The sequence below is a fragment of the Paramormyrops kingsleyae genome, chromosome 25 (assembly GCF_048594095.1).
Source record: "Paramormyrops kingsleyae isolate MSU_618 chromosome 25, PKINGS_0.4, whole genome shotgun sequence".
In the NCBI taxonomy this organism is placed as follows: Eukaryota; Metazoa; Chordata; class Actinopteri; order Osteoglossiformes; family Mormyridae; genus Paramormyrops; species Paramormyrops kingsleyae.
In genome coordinates, this window is record NC_132821.1 from 1,901,831 (window position 1) to 1,927,747 (window position 25,917).

General features: G+C 45.2%; 2 protein-coding genes across 4 annotated transcripts in view; one reads left to right on the forward strand and one right to left on the reverse strand.

Moving 5' to 3' along the window:
* Nucleotides 1–25,381, forward strand: LOC111833172 (nuclear factor NF-kappa-B p105 subunit). Of its 2 annotated transcripts, none has more exons than XM_023791147.2 (24): nucleotides 1–296; nucleotides 1,042–1,076; nucleotides 2,073–2,160; nucleotides 3,573–3,613; nucleotides 3,881–3,979; nucleotides 8,506–8,654; nucleotides 8,746–8,909; nucleotides 9,081–9,239; nucleotides 10,462–10,566; nucleotides 11,544–11,635; nucleotides 12,822–12,960; nucleotides 16,259–16,399; nucleotides 16,570–16,665; nucleotides 17,525–17,692; nucleotides 17,832–17,973; nucleotides 18,585–18,699; nucleotides 18,827–19,028; nucleotides 19,203–19,372; nucleotides 19,803–19,905; nucleotides 20,333–20,463; nucleotides 20,831–20,897; nucleotides 21,392–21,558; nucleotides 22,723–22,852; nucleotides 23,898–25,381. In XM_023791147.2, exons 2-24 carry the CDS (start codon nucleotides 1,044–1,046, stop codon nucleotides 24,062–24,064), a joined length of 2,868 nt encoding a protein of 955 aa, XP_023646915.2. In that variant the 5' UTR covers nucleotides 1–296; nucleotides 1,042–1,043; the 3' UTR covers nucleotides 24,065–25,381. The 2 variants fall into 2 exon arrangements, with proteins under 2 accessions (XP_023646915.2, XP_023646916.2); XM_023791148.2 differs by having other exon boundaries at nucleotides 3,576–3,613.
* LOC140577564 (beta-mannosidase-like) overlaps nucleotides 25,082–25,917 on the reverse strand; it is a 28,364-nt gene continuing 27,528 nt past the window's right edge. For both annotated transcript variants that reach the window (XM_072706997.1, XM_072706996.1), the window contains exon 17: nucleotides 25,082–25,875. In XM_072706997.1, coding sequence (XP_072563098.1) covers nucleotides 25,651–25,875 — 225 coding nt within the window. In that variant the 3' untranslated portion in view covers nucleotides 25,082–25,650. The remainder of the gene's footprint in view (nucleotides 25,876–25,917) is intronic.

The following is a 25,917-nucleotide window of genomic DNA, read 5'->3' on the forward strand; positions in this document are numbered from 1 at the left end:
ACGTCACTGGGAATTTCCAGCAAGGAAGTCGGGCTTTTTAACAAAACACTGAAGGAACATACTTTCCTACACTGCCCTATGCTGATAGAAGAAAAAAGGCTGTTGTTTTCCTAGCGCGACTTTCCGATATCTATTTAATAACTTATTTAGTCTGTTTTTTTTTCTTTAAAGCGAGAGCCGAAAAGTGACAAGCGCGGCGGCTTTGACGACACCGAGGGCGACCTTATAACTTCGCTGTTAGTTTGGAGCGCAGTTGTCATCCGATAAACCTGGACGGAGTGTGATCCGAAAAGAAGGTAAGGCCTGTCTTATCGGCCATCGGATATTTTTTTCCCCCCATTATGATCGATCCTTTCCCATCTGTGCTGTTCATGTGAGGCTAGAAAATAGGTAGAAAAACTGCCTGCTCTCCCCGTACCCTTGGCCTTTTCCCACACGAAATGCGTGTTTTGGTGTGTTTTTAAAGGAGGAAACAAAGTAACCGATGCGCTACTTTGCAAAACGGAAGTACGTTAAGGTAAACCAAAAGTAGTTAAGAACCCTGCTTAATTATCAGTCACGATGATCATCGGCTGCCCGCCCCTGTGTAAACATTACTGCACAATTTCAGTATATTTTTCATGTAATCACCTGCGCATACACCAATTGTGATTATGCTGGAGTGATTAAACGAAATGCCGTGTACACTTTTTAAGAACTTTAGTGACCCAATGAAGTATATTACTCGTGTGATAATTATTCCTTGCATAATGCATCAGCCGTTTCATCCGCGTTGCGCGTTGTTTTCCGCCAACTTACGTGGACGTTTTGTGTACATTTTAGTTGTTTGTTTAGACTCTGTAAAAGCTATCAAAAAAAGATCGCACTTCTTTTTCTTGATCCGTTTATCAGCTTTACATATAGTAAGTGGACCAGGTGTCCATGCATGACTCAAGTGTACTTAGTACATAATAAAGACGAATCTAATGGTGCGGACATGCGATTGGACGTGCTATCTGACAGCCTCGAGTTAAAATATTAATAAAAACCTTTTTTTGTTAGACATGGCCGAGGACGACCCCTACCTCCAAGAACAGGTAAACTCCACACAAAAGACCCCAAAAAATCAGTACGATGTAATCTGAGAGTCTAACATGTGAATCCTTATAATTGAAACTATATGCTTCTATCATTTACCACACACACACAGACGCTAATGGTTCAGTTTAATGAGGAATGAATGAGTTTCACAACACTTCACTGAATGTCTTAGAAATATTAATGTAATCAATACCATAATATCACAGAGGAGTGACATTATGGAGCTGGATGTTCTGCCCATGTCATACAAGTTTCCTTCAGGTTTCTCTTGTCCAAAGACATGGTGATTGGCTAATTAGGATAATTGTTGTCTCTAAATTGACTGTTTTGTTTGACTATGTGTGTGTGTGTGTGTGTGTGTGTGTCCTGCAATGGACTGGCCACCTATCCAGGGTGTACCTCAACTTTGTGCCCTGTGCAGCCTGGGAGACGGTCTTGTGAACCTAGAGAATGGATGGATGGATGGATGGGTGGAATATCAGTACCAGGAATACCACTGTGTGAATGTCAGGAAGTACACAAACAATGATGGATCCTGGGAGAGTTTGACGCTTAGACATCTGCGATCCACATTTTTAATGCTAAATGCTCGGTGTTAAAACAATGATGCTTTCTTGTGTCAATATCTTTGGCTGAGTCGTTTAATTACACTCACAGTTGGACCGATTCCCAGAGATGAGTACAGTCTTCTAGGGTTTGACAGCACAAATGAAAGTGATCTGTCCGTGGGCTCCCCTTCTGAATGCACCACTATAAATGTGCTCCTTTTCGCCCTTGTTTGCCTCGCTTGGTATAAGATCACAAGCAAAGGAATGCAGAACACACACCTGGTGAAATGGTAAAGTCACATCTATACCTTAGATCAAGATTTCAGTTGCATTTTTCATTAGCATTATGAGGTCTGAGAGCTGTTATTTGTCTGTCTCCCCCTCACCTCTCTGTAACTGGGGACTGTAATACTGACATCTCCACCTGTTGTTTTTTATTTTTAGTTTTTAGATATTGACCAGTTTCCACATTGGATGGGAGATGCCCTGAACAATTTCACTCCCATGTCACACACCAACTCATCTAGGATAGGTGAGTACAGCTCACTGGTCTGATGTCTGATTTTTTTTTAGCCTGGAATTGCAGCTTGGAGTTAATTCCTATGATGTATGGGTTTGAGTTTGAAGAACATGAACATTCTTGAACTTTTTTAGAAGTTCACACTTAGTGTCAGGTGAGACTGGAAAAAAAAGCTGAGTGACTGACTTATATTTGAAATTCTAAAATTAAGCTTAATTGTCTGTCTTTCTCGCCAAATTCAGTTTGTGCTACTGAATTTTGAACTTTATTCTCAGCTATAATATAAAATTTTAATGTGGGTGTGGATGATGTAACATAGTAAGTTCTTTACGTTGATATTTAAATACACCATTCCTTGCAATTTGTTTCCACTATGCAGAGCTAAGGCTTTGCCTGCTATGTTTTCAGTGGGCAAACGCGCGCGTACACACACGCACATGCACAGAGCAAACAAGAACTGTATGTATGACATTATTACACTATGACATCACAAAACTATGGGGAACCTATTTCGGTTACTCTCTGCCCCCTCCTACCCAGCTCTCACTTCTCTATTTTCCCCTCCTACTCCCTCCCTCGCATGTTCCCCAGCTTAAAAAAAAAGGGAGCCAGTCAATTAGATGAAGGATCAGTGGTTTAGGAAATTAGGAGAACCTGCATTCATAAACCAGATGGCAGTTCCTGCCACAGATTGGTGATCTTTCATTTGATTAAGCCAGGAGGGCAGTGACAGTATCCACTGTGATTTCTGAAGAAAGTGAAACGAGTAATTAAGACACAGTCTGCGACTGTGGGAAAGCCCATGTAAAGTCTGCATGCTTTTCACAGGTAAATCTGACACGGCCTTGAGATAAAGTGATCAGTGTTTTGTGGGCGCAGTAGCTGCGTGACTGGTTGGCTTGCTGAGGGTTACGGGCATGAGGGCCTTTATTGCAGCGTTCTTGGTGTGCGCACACTTCCTGTTAGGAGTTGCAATCCGGCCGAGTTGTTTTGAACACTTCCTGAATTGCCGCCTGCAGAAGGTGCTGGGTGTCATCGGGCCGGGCGAGTCTGCATCCTCTAATAACGGTGACAGCTTGTTGAGGCTCTCTATTACTTTGCCAGATGTGTTCAAAGTGTAGTCATTCCCTCACATTGCTGCGTTTGCCCTGAGATTTGAAAGTCCACACTTAGGTTGTTTCCAGGAGTATGTTTAACTACACCAGCAAGCACCTATGTAGTAAACACAGACATGCATGCTTTCATGACACTCAGTTCCCATTTCCTGCCCTGAGGGTTTTTAGCTGCAGGAATTTCCCGTCACCTCCGCCCGGGAAGATTTGTACAATTCCACCTTTCTTCAGAAATGTAATGCTGCTGTGTCTGGTTATGCACTTATGTACCAATGGCCTCTTAAGCCTTGTTGTAATTTTTCTTTATCGCAGCAGATGGACCTTTCCTTCAAATCATGGAGCAGCCGAAACAGGTATGCCGAGATGCATTTCAGTGTGGCATGTCTCTCTCATCACCTGTAGTCTTTGTATTATTCCATGAAGAAGATGCAATTTTTTTAGTTTGACTGCTTTTTTTGAAGCTTATGTTAGCATTAAGGAGATAATTAATGAACATGTGTACCCTGAAAAATGATTCTCATAAACACTGAGCTAAGGGGCTGCTCTCCTTTTTTCTACCCTTTGCCAAGATGGCGCTAATCCGTAGTGGTTATTTAACTAGAATGTTCTGCCCCCTACAGAGGGGTTTCCGTTTCCGCTATGGCTGTGAAGGGCCATCCCATGGGGGTCTCCCGGGGGCCTCCAGTGAGAGGAACAGGAGGTCCTACCCCCAAGTGAAGGTGAGTTTTCTAGTTGTTGATGTGCATTCTCTCCCTAGAGATACAAAATAGCTATCTGGCCTTGTTTGTTTGAGCTGCCTTTTGAGACAAGACTAATAAATTCATATTCTTGAATCTTTACTGATAGTGTACAACTATGCAGGTGGTGTGTGGCTCAGTGGGCTAAGCCTCTGTGCCTGTGATTAGAAGGTCACCGGTTCATGCCTGGCCTCAGCAGAATAGCCACATGTCCAGGTACCCTTGCTTGCTCTTGTCTCTGTGTGTCTCTTGGAGAGCAGGATGGGGTTTGTGAAAAGAGGATTCCCATGGGGATCAATAAGTTCTAACCTATTATTGATTCTATTGTAATCTGTCAGGGTCTGTATGATTACAGTTTGGATGTTCTTCCCATGTCTGCGGAATACCTCTCAGTATTTCGGTTGGTGTCTATAAATGGTCTATAGTGTGTGTGGGTTTGTGTGCTTTTACTGAAAGATGAATGAAAGTGTATTGGAAGGCCTTAGAATCCTAGTTCAAGGAGATAAGAATAAGTTAGTTTGAAAAAACCAGCTACTAGTAACAGTTATTTGGACTGTTATTGCAAAACCTGGATTGCAGGAAATATATCTTATTGTGATGGACTAAACTGGGGGAACTGGTTTGGCGTTATAACAGTACAGTAGGCCACTTTGCATATGATGAAAGGCTTTGAATATACATGTCTGCTTTTTATGCGTGGACAGTTTGGAGAATACACTGGAAAACTGACAACTGCCTTTTCAGGTCTTTGCACGTGCCTGTGTGTTTTTTTTAAACCTGTTTTAAAGATGTCTGACAGTTTCACACTTAAGAATAATGTAGTAAGGAGGAAAAAAGGACAAGCTGAATATGTACTAATTAGTAAAGAAGTCTCATTGATGCTGTTGCATTTTTTGATTGGTATACAGCTGGGAGAGGAATTAATGTTGGCATTTCAAGTGAGTGGGTGAAGTTCATGAAGTGATTAGATGTGGATTAGCTTTTTGAAGTAAAATATGAGAAATTCAATTGGGCATATATTTATATGGTAACTGGAAAGTGAAACTTACCTTTGTCATAACTTGTTGCATTTCTAGAAATTTTGTCCATTTATTAGAAATAGGAGTCACGTCATTATTTTGCTTGCTGTTTTGGGAATACCCCATTTTGGTTTCAAGCTTAAATTTTATTTTATCAGGCTGCAATTTCCATAGTAGTTGATTTTATTTATTTTATATAAAACATCCCTAATTTTCTCAGAAATCTGATTGTTAATGTGTTAGTGTTGTTGTTAATTATGGGCCACGGTCAGGCTTTCATAGACCAACACTTATACAAATTCTTTAACATACAAAATTTTCCAGTAAAAATTGCAGATGTCTAAAATTTGAGTAGGCTAGTTGGATCTAAGCAAATGTAAATGATTTCCCAGTACTTTAAAGATCAAGTAAAGACTCTTGACCCTTGAAGAATGCACCATGTGTTACTCAGCAGTACTGAGAAACCTGTCCTCTGAGAATTAGTTAAAATTTAAAGTTGAATAGCAGCCTGATCTGAAGAGGAAGATGGCTATGAGGGCTCTGAGGGCAGATAAGGAGGCATTTATTAGATGAATCTGTGAGCAGGTGACACACCATCTGTGGTTTAGTGACCCACGTCCTGCTTACAGAGGAATCTAAGCATTACGCACATCTGAATCTGTTCCTTGGAGACTTGCAGTCCGGATGGGTGATGGAATGGTCCTTACGGATGACACTGCAGTTGTGACCTGTTGGGCCAGCTACTTTAAGCAGTTGTTTAAAGCTGACCCTCCAGCTAGGACATTGGGCTGGTCCTCCAATCAGCTCACTGAGATTGCATGGGTGGTGAATCAGCTGGGAGTAGGGAAGGCCCCAGGGATCTGTAGTATCCAGGGTGAACTTCTCCAGGCTGGTGGTAAGGCTGTCCTCCTGGCATTGCAGGCAATCTTTGCTTCCCTTTGGGTGTCAGGCGTCATCCCAGCTGACTGGAAAATGGGACTTGTAGTCCTTATCTGGAAAGGGAAGGGTGATCGCCTGGATTGCGGTAACTAAAGGGGGATAACACTGCTTTCAGTACTGGGTAAGGTCCTTCCTAGGGTCATCCTTAACAGGGTCCGTGATCAGTCTGGTTTTACACCTAAGTAGTCTACCATCGACTATATTCTTGCACTTAGGGTTCTCATCAAGCACAAGCGCGAATATCGGCAGAAGTTCTTTGCAGCTTTTGTCGATTTTTCTAAAGCATTTGACTCAGTTGATCGAGTTGCCCTGTGAGACATCCTGAGACTTCGCTGGATCCCCCAGAAGTTGTTGGACGTCATGGCTGGCCTGTACACTGGTACTGTGAGTGCTGTCCAGAGTGGAGGGAGAACCTCCGCGTTCTGCCCAGTTGATTCTGGGGTTCTTGCTCCTACTTTGTTCAGTGCTTGCATGGACTGGGCAGTGTTGTGGGATCCAGCAGCTGTGGGGCATCCGTTGGTGAAGAAAGATTTAATGATCGTGGCTTTGCAGATGATGCTGTGATCTTAGCGGAGCTCTGTCTTAGCGGTGTCAATGGAGGTTCTGATCCGGGCTCTTTGAGTGAGGAGTCTGAGTGTCTGGGATTGCGAGTGTCCTGGAAAAAGACCAAGATCCAGGCATTTAATGACTTCTTAGGCACAGCCATCAGTAGTGTGTCTGTCTGCGGGGAGAATGTCGACCTTGTTGAGAGATTTACCTACTTCAGCAGCGACATTCAGGTCTCTGATGACTCTTCCTATGAAGTCAGCAGACGGATTGGGAAAGCATGGGGGGTCATGAGGTTGCTGGAAAGGGGTCTGGGGTGCTCCCAATTATCTTTGCAAGAGGACAAAGGTCTAAGTCTTTAGAGTCCTGGTGCTCCCACTCTTGCTGTATGGCTGTGAGACTTGGACGCTGTCCAGTTAGCTGAGACGAAGACTGGACTCCTTTGGTACTGTGTCTCTTCAGAGAATTTTTGGCTGCCACTGGTTTGACTTTGTGTCGAATGAGCGGTTGCTAGAGGAGTCCCGAATAAGGCACATTACCTGCATTGTGAGTGAGTGTCAGTTACGGCACTACGGCCATGTTGCGCGTTTCCCTGAGGGTGATCCTGCTTGTAGGATCCTCATTGCTGAGGTCCCGGGCGGCTGGACCAGGCCAAGGGGACGCCCACGTAACACCTGGCTGTGGCAGATGCTCATTTCCGGAGTGTGTCTGCCTAGGGGTCACCAGCCGGGATCCCAAGGAGTTTCACCATGTGGTGGGTGCAGCAACGTACTGGATCAGCGCATGTTCCTCAACCTGACCTGACCCGACCCTGACCATTGTTTTAACTTTGAGTTACAACGAAACTTTCTTCAAACCAATCATTTAGGTACATTTTCTCTCTTTTGCTCGTCACATTCTCTTGTAATTACTTACCTTTGACATTTCACTTTCTTAGAAAGAATCAGTGAAAATCAATTGGCCAGTATTTTCCAATAATAATTCTGCTTTATTGAGTCTTTATTTGATATTGACACCGTATTTGAGAGGGTTGAGCTGGAGGTAAGTTTTTGCTGTACTGCCTTTTGCTAAATGCCGCTTTGGGAATTTCCTCTTGTTACCGCTGCCTCTAACAGGAAGCGGCGAGTGAGGCGGATGGTTTCTCGACTCGGGGCGCCTCCAGGCTTGACATTTTGTGTTTGGGGTGTAACGAAGTCCTTTTCACCATGTCCTATGCGTCTCCCCACTATATTTCACATATGCATTTCTGGCTATTGTCAAACAGTGGATATGAGCGGAAATCCAAAGGGCCTCAACTGAAAAGTGCAAACTTGTAGTTATAGGATAGCCGTTTCTCTTGTGCTGATTTTAAGCTCTGTTATTTTATTGCATCAGCAGGTCATGGGCATGTCATTGGTTGTCTCACAACAAACCTTTAGTAGGAGCTTCTCTAATCAGACCTCTTCAGCATTGCATTTTGGGAAGTGAGAAGTCGTATAGGCTCTGTTCTATTTCATCTACCAAAAAGCATTGTTTTGATCTGTATCTAACAGCGTACATGGGGGAAGCTCTTTAGGCCAGGTGGTCATTCGCAAGAAGATTAAACAGCACTTTACAAAAGGTTTTCATGTAAGAGGAACATAAAGGAACCTCAAAGTGCATAGGCACTTTTGGTCACCACAGTGACGATTTTGAGGTTCTTGCAAAACAAATATTCAAACTTTATGTTCAGAAGCTTAGGAAGTCACGCTGTTTTCTAGCTTTACTGTCAAAGCTCTCTGCATGTAAAAGTAGGCATTGCTCTCTGGTTGTTCCTGGAGTTGTGGCAGCATGATGCTGTTCTCCAGGTTTGTTTAGATTTGGGGATGAGGGAGAGAGGGGGTGTTTAATAACCTAGTAACACTAAGTACTGGTGGTTTTTGGAGGGGCTTCCATTAAGAATGGGACCCTTATCAGCAATTAATTGAAGCCATTGAGATGATTGAAAGTCCTGAAAGTCTCCAAGTTTATGTGTCTGTATTTCAGATCTGTAACTACCAGGGGCCGGCCCGAGTGGTGGTGCAGCTGGTGACCTCCTCCTCAGAGCCCCATCTCCATGCCCACAGCTTGGTGGGTAAACAGTGTGAAAAGGGCATCTGCATTGCTGACCTGGCACCCAAAGACTCCAGCATCAGGTGATCTCCAGTTTGTCCTACTTTCTCCACCTGCGGATTGCTCACCAATCGCTAACTGTCCCGTATCCTTGCCTTGGTAATCATGCTGCAGTTTCCCTAATCTGGGGATACTCCATGTGACAAAGAAGAATGTGAGCAAGACACTGGAGGAGAGGATGACCGAAGCCTACAGGATGGGCTATAATTATGGAGTAGTCATCCACCCCGAGATCGACAACCAACAAGGCGAGGTCCGCGTCCCCAGGGAGCTCACAGGTCTGCCCACTCATGTCCGGCCATCTGAGTCAGCGTAGTGCTGGGGTGATGAACCTTCAGCCCAAGCTCTGGGTTTTTTCAGGGCACCCTTTTGTTTGTTGTTCCACCTTCTCCTTTGTGTCATCTGGTATGATCCCAAAGCTTAGGGTTGTATATGAATGTCATTCTCAGATTACCAGCGGCGGCTCATTGGCAGTGCAGCTGCATCCCAGGCCAAGGAGATGGACCTGAGTGTTGTGCGTCTCATGTTCACTGCTTTCCTGCCTGACAGCGACGGTGGCTACTCCCGTCGACTGGACCCTGTCATCTCCGACCCAATCTACGACAGCAGTGAGTGTCCCTACCTCCCATGGCTTGTCCCCAAACACAAACACCTGCCATGAGGCACCACAGAGCCAGTGAGCTCTCCCGCCACGGTTCATGAGGTTCTCTTTATACCCCAATTCCCCCGTGGTGGCTGTCCGGACCTCCGAGCTCCAAGTTTGTGGCAGGAAAGGAACTGTGTTGTGCACTAAGTAAGAAACAGCTATGGATGTCAGCCTTTGATATGAGATGCAGATAAATGAAACCACCATCAGTCCATGCATTGGCTTCCTTCCACCCTTCTATGCGTGCAAACACCTCCGCACCAAATTTCCTTTGCCGGATCTTCTTGCTTGAGGCCTAAACTGGGGCTCCACTTTCAATTTCATTTCCCTCTCCTCTTGCCCTCTCTTCTGGTAGCTTGCCCTCCTTCTCTTTCTTTTTCATGATTGCTTGACTGACCTTTAAACAAATGGTCTGTGTTTATTTTTACTTATTTTTTACTAAGTGCTGTGTTGGAAGAAATGTGCTTAGTAGATGTTGTGGACCAACTAAAGTTGGCAAGTCTTGTTTTGGCTTTGTGATGTTGTGTTATTTCTTTAGAAGATGCATTTGTGTTATTTCTGTTATGTGAGCATGCAGTGTTGTGAATTAGGACTTGCTGTATCTATACTGGGGAAAAAAGGTTTCTGAAACCCTACTTAATATCCATTTGCACAGTTCATCTTGTATTGTGCGTTGAAAGAAAAATTCTGGCTTGAGGTGAGAGCTAAAGAAGGTTAAGCTTTGGTTTTGTTAAGAACTATAGCTGTAAGCATACTATCGATCATGGTAGCCAACTTTAGTCAGCTGGCTGGAGTGAGACTTTCAATTTGAGACAAGTTAATATTATATAGGGTTTGCAAACTACCGCTATACTTTTGATGTAGCTAATTTTAGGTTTATAATGGAATAATATAGATTTGCTGTAAGGTTTCGTGCCAGAGCATGAAAGTCTGAAAGCCTGAGTATCATACCTGATGTGTGAGAGTTGGCGCCCCTGTTCTCAATGAACCAGTTAATCTAGATTGTTTTGGTAGGATGCCAAGCTGTCAACATGGATTTTAAGCTGCTTAAGATGTTGTTGAGAGGGGTGGACTGGCTCAAGATATTAGCTGTAACAAGTGTTCAGGGTGGGCTGAAAGATGTGAGGAACGTGGTGGTCTGATGAGAACCTCAAACATCCCCCTGTGTCTCTTTCACCTGGCAGAAGCCCCCAACGCCTCCAACCTGAAGATTGTGCGGATGGATCGCACGGCGGGCTGTGTGACGGGAGGCGAGGAGGTCTACCTGCTGTGCGACAAGGTGCAGAAAGGTGCGGGAACTTACACATGCAGTTGGTCCACTACAGTGTGGGCCCCTTTTTTAACACCTATTGTAAACTGAGCCTCCATTTATAATAGTTTGTTCTGACTGAGGTTGTGTGCCTTCATCTGGGTTCATGTCTGCAGAAATTAGATTTTAAGACCAGTTATTATCTTTTGTAAGTGAATCTGAGTGTTATATAACAGAGAAGCATCACATCTCCAGGTGACTGGATTTGTATACCTTGGAATTGTGCTGATGTGCACACCATGAGGGTCGAAGATTCCCTTAATAGTGACACGCTGAGAGTATGATGCGATTGGAGTGGTGGGGGCGGGGGGAAGGTGCTCTGTCTCACCCCCTGTAAAAGCCCTTGCCCTGCAGCCCTGGGAATTCCCCTTTGGTTTCATAAAAGTACACAGGAGATGAAACTCAGCACTGCTTTTTCTGCCAAGCGCTCGTGAGTGGGTGTGAATCGAAGAGGAGTTTTATCTTCAGCCGCGGAACTTTCTCCGCGCCAGACGGCGTGCCTCTGCAGGATGCTGTACAACAGGAAATCTCAGGCCCCCGTGCAGCCGAGGCTGACCATGCTTTTCCTCTGACCTGCATGGTGGCGGCTGATTGGAAGCCCAAGACTCCTCTTCTCAAATGAGAAGCGTCGCTGACCACACACTGTATGGCCAATCAGAGAGTGAGCCTCAACTTTTGTTGTCAGAGGCCCAGAAAATGTGACTAACCTGATGTGAGGTGTTTGCAAAGGCAGTGTCAGTGCGGCCAATATTGAAAAGCAGGCATGAGACCCTGGTTTGGCGAGATATTGTGGTATGAGATATGGCTTGCAGCAATATCTGCGTTAAATGTAGAAAAACCACAGAAACTAAGCAAACCGTTTTTTTTAAATTTAGTATTGATATGATGCAAAGGTGCCCCCCCCCCTGCCACCCCTGTGAAGTAATGGGTCTTCTCTTCTTCTGTCTTCTCTGACAGATGACATCCAGGTACGCTTCTATGAAGACAGCGATACAGGCAGGGTGTGGGAGGCTTTCGGGGACTTCTCCCCCACGGACGTCCATCGGCAGGTGAGTGGTACCCGTCATGAGGTTGTTGTCATTGGGCAGTCTAACCCATACTTATGCCTCATTGGTTTAACCCAATCCACTGACCAACGGTGATACCTTAGCAACAAGAACTTATCATTCTGCCTGTCTCATCAGCCCCTGCTCAAATGGCTCCTCTCTCAGCCCTGACTCAAACACTGATCACATACAGCAGTGATTCCCGACCCAGTCCTCAGCGACCCCCAGCCAGTCCACATTTTTGGTTCCTCCCAGCTTCCAGCCAATAAAGAACAAAAATATGGACTGTCTGGGCTTCCCCAAGTACTGGGTTAGGAAACACTGACATACGGGACATTAAACTATACCTCTGCAATGTTACCATCAGTTATCCATGTTATTCCGTAGTACAGGGCTGCTCATTCCTGCTCCTGGAGATCTACCATTCTGCAGAGCCTAGCTTCAGCATAGCTGTCTCTAATACTGAGGTGCTACTGAAGGGCCTGATTATCTGTATCAGGCGTGTTAAATTAGGGCTGTACCTAAGTTCTGCAGGCTGGTAGCTCTCCAGGAGCAGGATTGGGCTACTATTTTGTGATTTTATACAGTAGATGTATTGCTTAGCTCAAGCATAAAGCAACAGAACAATTGTAGCTTTTTTCCATGCTTCAGACCTTGGAGGTCCCAGAATGCTTAAGAAAAATTAACTGATATTAAAAACAAAGAACATGCATATTACAGTCCTGCAGAATATATTGATACGAATAATTGATACGATTTGGAATAATGAAATGGAATGTGTGATGTGTGATTTCTATACTGTTTTTCATGGTAAACAGCAAGTGGAGTATTATCAAGTAACAAGATTTCAGTCATCCGATCCATCTGAACATTCAATTCAGTGTATTTTTCTACAGTGCCTTACGCAATGCAGTTGCCCCAAGGCACTTAACAAGTGTTTGGCAATACATTATTAGTAGCAACATACTAAATGGTTTAGAAAGGAAAAAGGGGAAAAAAGCTAAACAGTACAGAGAAAAACAAACACCCCCCCGGACATATTGACGTTATCGATCCTTCTAATTTCAGGTTGCACACTGATAGCATAGTATAAGTCGGCCCCCTTCTCAGGCGTTTGGGTCTTTTGAATTTTCAGCCAGTTTCCAATGTGAAGTGATGTTTCTTGTACGAATATCTGTGCTCGCTCCAGTTCGCCATCGTGTTCAAGACCCCCAAATACCGTGACCTCAACCTGCAGAAGCCCATCTCAGTGTTCGTGCAGCTCAAGAGGAAGTCCGACAATGAGACGAGCGAGCCGAAGCCCTTCACCTACCACCCGCAGGTCATCGGTAAGCGTTCCTCCTTATTCCGTGGTACCAATGGGCCGTATCCCACTGTCCCATTCCCTCTGTTTTCCACATCTGCTGTGACCCTGAACTGCATAAGCAGCTCTTGGACCTCGTTTTCACCAACACGGAACTGGTGCTGGTGCCGGTGCTGGGTTGGTTCTGGCTTGGTGCCTTTTGAGAACCAGCCTGCGTTTCCACCGATGTCAAAAAAGAACGGAACAGAAATGTTACGTAGGCGGGACAGAAAGTAAAGCTTAATCTGTATTTTGTTTTTTGGATTTATTTTGCCGAACCAAAAAAAAAAAAGTTTTATGAGTATGACTCGCTGTGCCGTGTCTCTATTGGATGTAGCCACTTTAGTCTCCTCAAAGGCTCCCCGTCTGTGTGTGTGACTTTATTCTTGCTCAATGTTTTACCGCTGTCCTTTTAAGGATCACACAAGAAAAGAGTTTGCTAAAAACTAAACTTTTCAGTCCGCCTCATGATCTCTTTGCGACTCGAATACCACAATATTTTATTTATTCAACCTGCTACATATTTATATTTTAAATCTAGCCAGCAAATTGATCCTTCGTTTTTTACAGAATAATAAAAAAAAAAAAAACATGCAACATTGCATCATTTGTGTGTTTTGGTGCGAGTGAATATTTTACGTAAAATATCTTGTTTTCAACAAATACAATACATACTGTTTTATGCTATCTTATGACGTTTTGTCTCCGTAATGGCCTCCCTGTCTGTGTGTGTCAGTTTCTTCTCACTTGCTGTATTACTGCTGTCCTTGCAAGGATCGCCCAGTAATGCTGAAAACTGCTAAAAACTGAACTTTGCAATCCGCCTCATGATCTCTTCGCCACTCAAACACCACCATTTATTTGACCTGTGACATATTTGTACTTATTAAATCTGGCCAGCACATTGATCTTTCGTTTTTCGATGTAACCTTATTCCGCTAACAAGCTGGCAAGTTGTTTCACTGCCAGCACCAGTATTATTAGACTAACTATATCGGTTATGGATTGAATTTTCCCAAGTATATGGACGGTTTGGATTCCATAGCCTGTCCCACTTTCGTTGACATTATAGTGCCAAATTCTGAGCCCAACTTTTCTGTGGTGCTGTGCTGGAGCCTTCTTTATGGCCCAGGGCCATTCATTTGCTGTGGAAATGCATGGGAAAAAGTCCCAGATTGGGAAAATGTCCAGCATCAGCACCGGCACTGCATTGGTGGAAACAAGGCTTTGGATATCAGGGTGGATGGGGTTGGTGTCACCTAGTGCAGCAACCCGTGGTATCAACTCCCCCCAATCTACATCATCCCTTGCCAAACCATGCAGAATCCTTTTTTTTTCCCTTTTCCAAATGTTACTTGTAAATCATACTTCAGTGAATGTAATGGCAATAGTAGTGACATAATCAGCTAGCAAGATTAAAATTACGCAGTTTACATCTTTAAATTACAATACCATATGCACAACCTAAATCTCTAAATATATATGCGTTTACATAGTTTCATGTGGTTAAAGTGAAAATTAGGTAAGATCAGAATTTGAAGCAAAAACATTTAAGAACTACATCAAAATGATGTTCATTTGAACGTTTACCTTACTGTTACATTACATACATTAATGGATTAGGTTAGGTCAATAACGGCTCAAATAATGTAGAAGTTGAAGATAAATACATATGGAAATATTGTCATATATTATGTTATTGTCATAAATGAAGTAATACTATAAAACACACAAGTATTTCAACATTTAACAAACATCTCGACTATATCAGAAGTTTGCTTTCCTGGCCTTCAAACTTCTGAATCACTTCATCGAAATCAATGTCTTTTGCCAGCTCACTTTCCCCCACTTCATGTTTTAAACTATCAATTTCTCAATCTAGTTGTCAGTGTTAAATAGCCAGTAGTTGTTATCCATTTGAGTTTTTATTATCAATGTTAATCACAGCTTTAGTGCCGGCACTAGAACAAACAGACGGGCAACAAAGGGTATGTGGAGTGACCACGCATATAGGGCTGAGCGATATGCACCAAAACCATGCTTTGGTGTATTTTTGTGACGCTTGTGCAAACGTTGCGTGGCTTCAGTGGTTCATCGGCTGAAGGTACAGTACAGTACCGTATGTAGCTACTTTTATTAGTGTATAATTATTATTATGGACTGAATTATTAGTTTTCCGACTTACCTACAAATTTAAACTTGAACACAGACTCAGGAATCTGATCTCGTTTGTAACCTGGAGACTACAGAGTATCCTTCCCTGTTTGCAAATGTACAACTATTCAGTATCTTAGACATTTTCATTTTTCATTTATTTATTTATTTTTTACCTGTGAGCCTGTTGTCAATGTTTTAAAATGAAATGACCCTAAGTAACAATGACTCCTCAACTTTTGCCTTCATCAGCTTCCCTGTGTGACACTAACTGAATTGATTTGATTTTACCTATGGATTCTGGGAGTCACGTCTCTTGTGTTGTTTACACCCGGGAAGATACGCCTACTGTTAGTTTCTTTAATCTTTATAACCCTAATTTTAACACACAGTAAAAGTATATCAAGATAAAGGGTCATCCTATATCTATAAAATGTATTGATATACTGCAAAAGATATATTGCCTAGCCCAAGGCGAGGGTAAAAGTTATAGAATAGTATGTGATCTAGTTGCAAATTGTTTACATGTTTAAATATAAAACTTCTTAGATTATATGAATGCTAAATTTACAAAATAGTTTTGTAAAATCTTTTTACATTGAATTACAACATTATTAGTAACTGAGCAGAAAGTGGGGAAATTTGCCAGTTCAGGTATCAGTTAATACACAGTCATTTTGGTGTCACCCCCCGCCCGGTGTAACCTGGTGCAGTCCACACCCTCCGCACCCCCCTAGTGATGCCAGTACGGTGAGAGTAGGCAACGTATTTACAAGGACACCTGTTGGTCACTCAGCACAGACAATGAGGCTGAGAAAGCCCTCTGCAGGGTATTCAGAGTCTCAGGACACACACACACACACACACACACACACACAGGGCCTGTATGTGATTCAAACTCACAACGTTGATGGTGCGAGACCAGAAAGGTTTTTAAATTGATGCATCTCATTTTTTTTAGGACATTACTAAGAATCATGGTGGTTGCTGTGGTTTTTAGATGACAGATAAACATTTGGTACTTGTTGGTGCTGTGCCTTCATAAATGTCATTCTCCATCCACTCCATTCAGTACCATCCACTCTCTCTGCATAAAACTCCCTGATTGCTCTTCCTGTCCACATGTGCAGACAAAGAGGAGGTGCAGCGGAAGAGGCAGAAAACGCTGCCCAACTTCCAGGACTATGGACCCCCAGGCCCAGGAGGAAGCGGGGGCATGTATAGAGGTGGCGGGGGTGGCCCGGCCACCGGAGGGGGCCCTGGCACAGAAGGTATGTATATATTGAGGGGGCACTAGCGAATGTCATTTGGGAGTTACTTAATTGATCATCTAGTAGAAATTTAATATAAAGCAACATTTAAAGATAGTGGTCAGCTTTGAATCTCAGGGGATCAACCTGAAAAGATATGCAGACGTGTCACACTTGCCCTTGCATTGTAGGCCACTATTACCCAGGCTATGGCATGTATGGAGGCAGTGCCTATGGGGGCGGATACTCCTTCCCACATGGAAGCGGAGGGACGGGGATGAAGCACAGTGAGTCCCCTACTGGTGGAAGGAAGAAATGCAGGCGAGGGAGGGTGACTTCTCTAGGACTCCCTGGGAGGATGCTTGGTCCCTTAAAAATCTCTTGCTTTGTCAGATCTGTAACCAGGACTACAACACCATTAGGTATATTTTGTGTGCCAGAACATACAGGGAGACACACCCATTCCCGGTGTACTGACTGTCACCTCCTGAACATACAGGGAGACACACCCATTCCCGGTGTACTGACTGTCACCTCCTGAACATACTGGGAGACACACCCATTCCCGGTGTACTGACTGTCACCTCCTGAACATACTGGGAGACACACCCATTCCCGGTGTACTGACTGTCACCTCCTGAACATACTGGGAGACACACCCATTCCCGGTGTACTGACTGTCACCTCCTGAACATACAGGGAGACACACCCATTCCCGGTGTACTGACTGTCACCTCCTGAACATACTGGGAGACACACCCATTCCTGGTGTACTGACTGTCACCTCCTGAACATACAGGGAGACACACCCATTCCCGGTGTACTGACTGTCACCTCCTGAACATACTGGGAGACACACCCATTCCCGGTGTACTGACTGTCACCTCCTGAACATACAGGGAGACGCACCCATTCCCGGTGTACTGACTGTCACCTCCTGAACATACAGGGAGACGCACCCATTCCCGGTGTACTGACTGTCACCTCCTGAACATACAGGGAGACGCACCCATTCCCGGTGTACTGACTGTCACCTCCTGAACATACAGGGAGACACACCCATTCCCGGTGTACTGACTGTCACCTCCTGAACATACAGGGAGACACACCCATTCCTGGTGTACTGACTGTCACCTCCTGTGCCAGCCTCTCAGGGCCCCGGTGACTGTGACCTCCAGGATGAGGACATTGATGGTGACAGCAACCCTGTAGCCGGAGGAGAGGTGTGCCAGCGTCAGGCAGCTGAGGGTGAAACACTCGAGGCATCGTCCCCTGATCTGGGTCCATGTGATGCCTCACAAGGGAATGCGGGTGGTGAGTAACCCACAGAAAACATCCAGTTACCATAGTATTCTTTGCAGTATTTCTCAGTAAGAACAGTATCCCTTAGCTGAGGTCAGACGGTAGGGCACAAGGCACTATAGGGGCCATAGTAACATTGGTATATCCCCAGGGTTTGTAGTGGAAGACCAGTTGGTGGTGCTAGCGCAGAGGCAGGCTGAAGCCCTGTTCCAGTATGCTGCCAGCGGTGATGTCCGCATGCTACTGGCCCTGCAGCGCCCCCTGATGACCACCCAAGATGAGAACGGGGACACGTAAGCCACTCTCCATACTCAAACTTGTCCTCAGAGGGAATCTATTTATATTGTAATGATGGCTCATTGATCTAGGGGCATGATTCTCGCTTTGTGTACAAGAGGTGCTTGGTTCAAATCCCGAATGAGCCAATAGCTCAGTTGGTTAGTAGAGGATTAATTCTTGGACGGGTGGCGATATGTCACTCAGTCAGTTAGGATGCTGTTCCTTTGATCGGAAGGTTGCTGGTTCGAATCCCAGGGTCAGCAGAGTGATTTTACCAGTGGATCATTGAGTGAGATGCTTAACCCCCAATTTCTCCAGAGACTGTCTGACCCTGCTTTCTCAGTAGTGCGTCACTTTTTTGGTAATAAAAGGGATCATACTAATGGGAGAAATAAGGATTTAAAATACTTGGTGAGCAGGATTACCATACTAGTCTCAATGTGAAACAAAAATACAACCACTGAGGAATGACCTTGATTCTTAAAAAGAGAGGTTCAGTGACCACTACTCCATTAGCGGCTAACATTAGTCCCACCCATCTTCAGAAGTAATAGGGAGTCTGTGAAGTTAATGAATGTGATCATAAAGTTATGGTCTGGTAGTGAAGGGCTTCTCCCTCTGGCAGAGGTCTGCACTTGGGCGTGATCCACAGCCGGACGTGGGCAGTGCGCAGCTTGGCCCAGGTCATTTCCGCACTACCCGGGGAGGATGTGATCAACATGAGGAATGACCTATACCAGGTACCACATGCTTTCAGTGGGCAGAGGTTGTGGGGTCATATCCCAGAAAGAGCAGCAGCGTAGATCCCTTGGGTTGCTTTCCCCTTTCTCTCAGGGCAGCGTCAGTCATTGGACTTATGTCTTTCAGACACCCCTTCACTTGGCTGTCATTACCCAGCAAGAGGAGGCGGTGGAGGCGTTGCTGGAGGCCGGGGCAGATGCCAGCCTCACAGATCACCACGGAAACATGGCCTTGCACCTGGCCGCCCAGCAAGGTGACGGGAAGATCCTCGGGCTGCTCCTGCGGCACCCAGACTCGGCGAAGCTTGTCGATCAGCCCAACACTGCAGGTATGCACGGGGCGTGGCCTGCACACGGGGCGTGGCCTGCACACGGGGCGTGGCCTGCACACGGGGCGTGGCCTGCACACGGGGCGTGGCTTGCACACGGGGCGTGGCCTGCACACAGGGCGTGGCCTACACTTAAATAAAACACTCTGAACTAATTCCATGGTGTCCCCTCAGGGCTGTGTGCCATCCATCTGGCAGTGTTAGCGAACAGCCTGGCATCCCTGCGCCACCTGCTGGAGAGCGAGGCATCAGCCGACACACAGGAGCTAAGCAGTGGCCGCAGTGCACTGCACCTGACCGCTGAGCTGGACAATGTCTCGCTCGCTGGCTGCCTACTGCTAGAGGTGCCCAAGGCTGCGTTACGGGGAGGAGGGATGGAGGGGGTTGGCTTTGTGCAATCTGGGAAAGGTGGACAGTTCCCCATAGGGCGGTGTTACTCAACCCAGTCCTCAGGGATGCTGAGATGGCCCACATTTTTACTTCCTCCCAGCTCCCAGCACACCTGTACCAGGTATTCGGTATTCTTGTTTGGTTAAGTGCTGGCAGGGATCAAAAATGTGGGTCATCTAGGGGTCCCTGGGGACTGGATTGAGAAACACTGGAGATGCTGTGTAGTAGAGGCTAAACTAGCTTGGTGAATCTCCAAAACATCACTCACTTGGAGAGCCTTAATAAATGGACAAAAGCTTTTTTAGACACTTTGGGTGATAAGCTACCAGTAAAAAGTTATGGTGAGAGTAACCTCATAATTCCTGCCGTCTGCCCCACCTACAGGGCAATGCACATGTGGACTTGTGCACCTACAATGGCTCCACCCCCCTCCACATTGCTGCGGGGCGTGGCTCAGTCAAGCTGACTGCTCTCCTCATGGCTGCGGGTGAGTGCGCCACTAAAGCTCAGCCTAGCTACACTAATGCCCAGTTGACTCCTTAATAGCTGTTTGTTTGTAGTGTACAAGTGAGGCAAATAGCACATCACATTGGACCAAAGTGTCTGCTAAATGAAATAAATATAAAAGTATTTTCCATTTCACTTAAAAAGGCTTTATTTAAACAGACTGAATACCCATGCTGTGGGTGGGACCTAAGGGTGAGACCTGCTGATTCACGCCACTGGTGGATACAAGCTTATTGGCTATTCTGTCACTCTGAAATGTAGCACACAATCATGAGTAGTTCACCCTGCTAATGTCACTGGTTCCACCCCAATACCTCCTGGAACCGGATGTCTCTCCCTTCTCTCAGATATGCACGTTGACCAAAGTAGCGCTCGCTGAGGTAACCCGCCTTCCTTTTGGCGTCTAGGAGCAGACCCTCACAGGCAGAACTACGAGCCCCTGTACGACAGTGACGACGAGCAGAGCCCCAGCAAGGAGGATGAGGATGATGGTTACGTCCCAGGGACGAGCCCGTTTGACGTGGCGGCCAGCGCTGAGGTCGGTACTCCCAGGGAGTCATGACTCTGACAGCAGCCTTGTTTCCTCACACATTTTACAGTATTATCCTTCTTTAACGGCCTTAGGTGGAGTTACCACTTTACTAAAAATTCCTTTTAGAAATCAGTAAAGTTCCGCCAGAGGCCTTTAGATTTTTCATCAAAAGACAATCTTAAGCATCATTTTAAGATGTAGTGTTTTAATAGTTATTTATGACGTTTTTACCTTTTTGGTTCTTTATTCTAATACCCTTTTGTACTTTTGTTATGAATATAACTGCAGTTACTAGCATGGCATTAAGAATCAACATAATCAGTCAATCCCCACATATTTTGCCCCAGTAGCATCTGGTACCTCTTCCCCACAGGTATATGACATCCTGAACGGCAAGCAGTACCAACCAATCAGCATCCCGGCTGCTGTGCCCCTACAAGGTAAACTGGAATCGGCACGTTATGGGCTGCAGGGGGGGGGATTAAGGGATTAGCTGTCCTGAAATATAGGCCTAGGGCCACAGCACAGATGAGGGGCCCTGAGCTGCTTCAATGGTTAAACTTATAAATCTGCACAATCAATTCACCAGCACCCTGCTTAGCAAGTTTAACCACCGGCACCTTTAACATGCCGATCAGTGAATTACTGATTTTGCATTGCTTTTAATTCCCTCTCGTTTCTCTTCTGGCACAAAAAGTGGCTGTGGGGAGCCTCCTAGCCATGACAGCTAAGGGCCCCTCGAAGTTAACCTGCCCCTGATTGGCTGTGGTGCTACAGAAAATTGCTGGTGATCTCCACCATTCCTGTGGTTCTGCTGAATGTTATATTGAGCAGAATGAGCTGTTTCTGTATAGCACTGCAGCATTGTTCTGCTTGTGTGGTTTGAAGGTGTGGGGGTGGAGCTCGGTCTAATGCTCAAAACTGTGTCCTAAAGGGGACCTGAAGAGGCTGAGTGACGACACCAAGCAGGCACTGTGTCGTGCCCTGGAGCAGCCCACGCAGACCTGGGAGAGCCTGGCCCAAGCCCTGGGTCTGGGAGTGCTCAATACTGCCTTCCGCTTGAGTCCTTCCCCTGCACGCACGCTGCTGGACAGCTACGAGGTATGGAGTGCTCTCACTGCTATGCTCCGCCCCCCGCCCCGTCACAGCTGTCCTATCACCATGCTCCCACACACCACGCCCCCTGGTATCAAACACCCTTTCGAGGCTGTGCTGGTACTTTTTTGCTGGTTACTGCGCACATGGCTTGCATCTTTTGCTGTCGTCACCCAAGTTAAATTTCCAGTTATAGCTTTGCGTTCGCATTTGGAACCACGACAAACGGACGCATCTCAGTATTGTAGCATTGTAGCTGTCCATCACATATACATTACTGTATATACACCATACTACAAGTTACATATAGACCGTGAATCATCATGCGCTGGCAGTGCTGCCCATTCTCCTGCACCTGTTATGCTAACAAGTGGTACACCCCCAACATTCTTCTACGTCCGCTTTTAGGTATCTCTCGATCAGTGTATATTATTGACTGTGGACCTCAGATGTAAATGCGATCAAACGTTACTCAATCAGGCTTGACATAAGACTATATTTACCCTCTTAATCACCTCATTGATGTGACTTCTCTGTCCATGGTGGTATCGGTGTGTTGCTCACTTGTTCTCTGAAAATGACTGTTCCAGGTGGCTATATGAATATAAAAGTCCTCATATTTATTTGATCATTTGTGAGCCCACCAAAATGGAAATTGTGATTCTGTTTATAGGAAAATATGGCCTTTTATTTTCCACCTTTTTGAGATGCAAATGTGTGCTGTTGAAACTTGTCATTTGGGTATAGGGCCTGTCTTCATAGAAATGAATCATCTTTCGCAGATTTTGGCTCTCATATCTGCTGTGATGAGGTGATGTTTGTATGAGGCATTCAGACACAGAGTAATAACCACTTTTATGTTCTTGTATTGAAGCCTGAAGTTGCTGGAGAGTAAAATTCCCAGCCTTTTGATTGTCTGGCTTCTTGGCTTTTGTGCATCTTTCTGGCCTGATTTACATTAATTAATATGTCATGTCAGAAAATGGCTGCCTGTCCTCGTTATCCACCTGCCCAAAAACAAAGTGAATACTTTTGGAGGTACAGCCAGGGAGGTTTCTTTGCACCTGTCCCAGTCACTGATAAGTGCCCGGCCTCAGTCACATGTCCCTGGGATATTCGTGAACGTGTACCAGGCTGGTGAACGCTTACCCTCAGTGTACCTGCTAACAGGTGTCCGGTGGTACAGTGAAGGAGTTAGCAGGGGCCCTGAGACAGGTGGACAGCAGCAGTGCTCTGGACATCCTACAGAGGGCGCTGTGTGAAGACGCGCTGTGCTCACACTTGCAGGAGCAGACCTCAGGTAAAGCTACGTTGTGAGCCCTGACCGCTTGTCTGTTCTTTCAGCAAGGTTGATATTCCCCCGGTGAAAATCAAATTCCCCCACCCACATGCCAAAATGTGCGCTGTAACTCCACATGACTGATGAAAAAAAGGTCCATTATAATGTTAAAAGGTAATGACATCATTCCTCAGAAATGAACCTAAGCGTCATGTGGCTCCTTCCGTCTCCAACAATGAAGGTAGTATTCCCTGTCCAGTCAAGCACAGTTTTGGGTTTTCCTGGAGTTTTATGGCAGTGAAGTATCCGTCGGTGTGGTTGTTTTCTTTTTTAACTGTTAAGGTCAAATACCTTGCAGTGTTTTCTTGATAAGCAAAGCAGGGAATTCCCAGGGAAAAGGGTCAGAAACTGCAAGCTGACAGACATGAGCGCCAGTCAAATTCCCCTCAGAAAGTGGCCACTTCTGCTTTTAAATCCGTACAGTGAAAAGTTAGTGGAGGGTGTGCCGTTCCGTCTCTACCTCCCCCCCCTCCCGAAATGTTAAAGGGCTCAGCGCCATTTCCGGTTCTCCAAAGTGGAACCGAGAGCAAGTGAGAGTGCTTCACTCGTAACGTCTGACATTAAAAGGTTTCGTTACGTAACCCAATACAGAGGGTGGTTTCGTTACGTAATCAGATACTCAGTCGTCACAACTGGAAAACCGCGATGGGGGAACTTCTAAAGCTCTGTTTTCTTTGGGAATCAGTAGTTTTTGATACTAAAAAATCTCTTAGGTCTGAGTTTTTTCCAGTCTGGTGACACTGTAGCCATAAAAAGCCTCTGATTTACATTTCTATATGCGCTTTTAATAAAATATGGTGTGCAGCTTTGTAACTTTTCCATACCCAATATTTTTCTGTACCTAACTGTTACACAAAGACTATCTGTGGATAATACAGATTTTTCTGCTCTTGAACTTCTTTACAGTCCCTGCGGTTCCCCAGGGAACCCATGTGTTAGTTGTCCTGTTTCATTCACTTACTACGATAAACCATGTGACCATGTCACCCCCCCCCCCGCCCCACAGGTGCGCCCCAGTGTGTGCTCGGTGGGCCAGAGGAGAGCACTACGTGTGACAGCGGGGTGGAGACATCCTTCATGAAGTCGAGTCTCAGCCTGGTGGGCTCGCTGTGCGGCCCTCCTGGCTGCTCTGACAACCCTGCCCATTGGTGCATCACACAGGTTGAACTGTAATCGCTCCAAGCCCTGCAACCCAATTGCCACGTCCCCTACCACGGTCTCCTTGGCCTATCGGGGATCCCCGTGGCGTGACAGTTTCAGTGTCACAGACAGGTCTCCCTCAGACCAAAGAAACATGCAGATGTTATTTCACACACTTTGAGTTCTGTTTCGCCTAGAAGTGGCGGTCATTACTGACGTTTACTAAGTCGGCTGCAATATTGACACGTAAGCAGAAGTAGTAGAGAAATTCTTTCATGGTGTCAAACTTAGCTAAGAGAGAGACAGGGGGACATATGTCAGTCCCACACTCCACAGGAAGTCGTCATATGTTGAGTGCGTATCCATTCCTTCATGTTTAGTCAGGTACCTGACATTTAGGCCCCTGGAATAAAAGGATAGAATGGTTTCTTTTAAAGCTACTCTGTCTCAGCCATGTTTTGTATAAAACTCCAAAGAGGCTCAGAGACTGCTCTCAGGTTAGAGTAAATTGCTCCCCCCCCCCCTTGGGATTGTGATATTTTACATTCAGTATAATAGTGTGGGGTGGGGCTCAGCTATGAAGCAATGTAGTATCGGCAGCGATGGACCTGGTCACCAACCTTGATTGGTCATGAAAGACAAGGAGTCCTCCCATGTGGCCAGAGCACCACACCTCAAATGTCAATCCTTTTAAATATCACCTTTTTCCTAATGAAACAGACCTACTGCTGATTAAAGGCAGAAGGGCATAAACTCCTGTTTCACCAAGTGAATGTTTGCTACTATTATCCATTTTGTGCTTGTAATTGTGTGTCCCCTGGAGTCTGTCAATCCATTGTGAATCTTTGTTTTTCTTTGTGTAAAATTGCCTTTGTGCTCTTGTAGTTGCAACTGACTTTTAAAAGTAGTGTGGTGTTTAAAGATAAGGTACATTTACTTAAGCTACATATCCAGACTTAAATGCTTTCCACTTTGGAAATATGCAAATGAGTATGTAAATTAAGATGGCTGTACACTTGTCTCTGAGGAAACAAAACAGCGCAGTACAACTAAACGTTGAAGCATATTTATTGCAAAGTACTCTGTGTTGAATAGAGGTTTTCCAGAATTAGAAAAACATCAGCACCTTTGCTAAAGGGAAACCGTCCCTCATGCATGTCTGGAATGTTACTACTTACAGCACTTATGGTCCCTGTCATATAGAAATTTGATGTGCCCTGCACTAACAGCCAAATGTTTTATGTACCAAATTCATTTTGTTCTATATAAACTCGACTAAAAGCTACTTTATTTTGTTTGCTTTTATTTGGCATGACTGTAATACTTTTTATAATAAAATTTTGTAAAGTGCTTTGGACATTCATTACTATATTTTCCAGTCATTATCCACACCAGGCACATTGTAAAATTACTGCAGAATATGTACCACAAATTACTGGGGGATGCTTGTTGTGTACAATTGTTTCCCAACCGCTTGTTCCAAGGCAACATTTGATTTAGTTGCACAGACATTCATTCAGTATAAGGATTTCCCGATAAGACCAAGAAGGGAGTTCAATTTAAATGGATTAATTTCAAAGAAAATTGGCGAGATGATCATGGTGCACCACTTGTGGGGGTCAGTACACACCCCTCAGGGAGGAGACCGTCAGCACCTGGGAAAGCTGAGCAACGCTTGTGGGAGCCCAGGGGTAGAACTGCACTGACCGGCTCTTGGTGACCATTAAGAAACCATTCGAGTCAAATCGTCCGGGAATGTCACCCACGTCCAGCCACAGGAAGGGGGCGATGGCCGAGGTCTGGATGGTAACCGTGAAGGTGTTTCCGTCTTGCTGGACCTTTGTCTGGCAGAGAGCAGCGAAAGACACCCAATTCATTAGGAGAAA

What these genes read in the sequence shown, in the direction of transcription:
- LOC111833172 (XM_023791147.2), top strand. Translation starts at nt 1,044, where the DNA reads ATGGCCGAGGACGACCCCTACCTCCAAGAACAG. An exon ending in AGGGGGCCCTGGCACAGAAG is followed by an intron (nt 16,400 to 16,569) that starts GTATGTATATAT and finishes CTTGCATTGTAG; the next exon opens with GCCACTATTACCCAGGCTAT. An exon ending in CGATCAGCCCAACACTGCAG is followed by an intron (nt 19,029 to 19,202) that starts GTATGCACGGGG and finishes GTGTCCCCTCAG; the next exon opens with GGCTGTGTGCCATCCATCTG.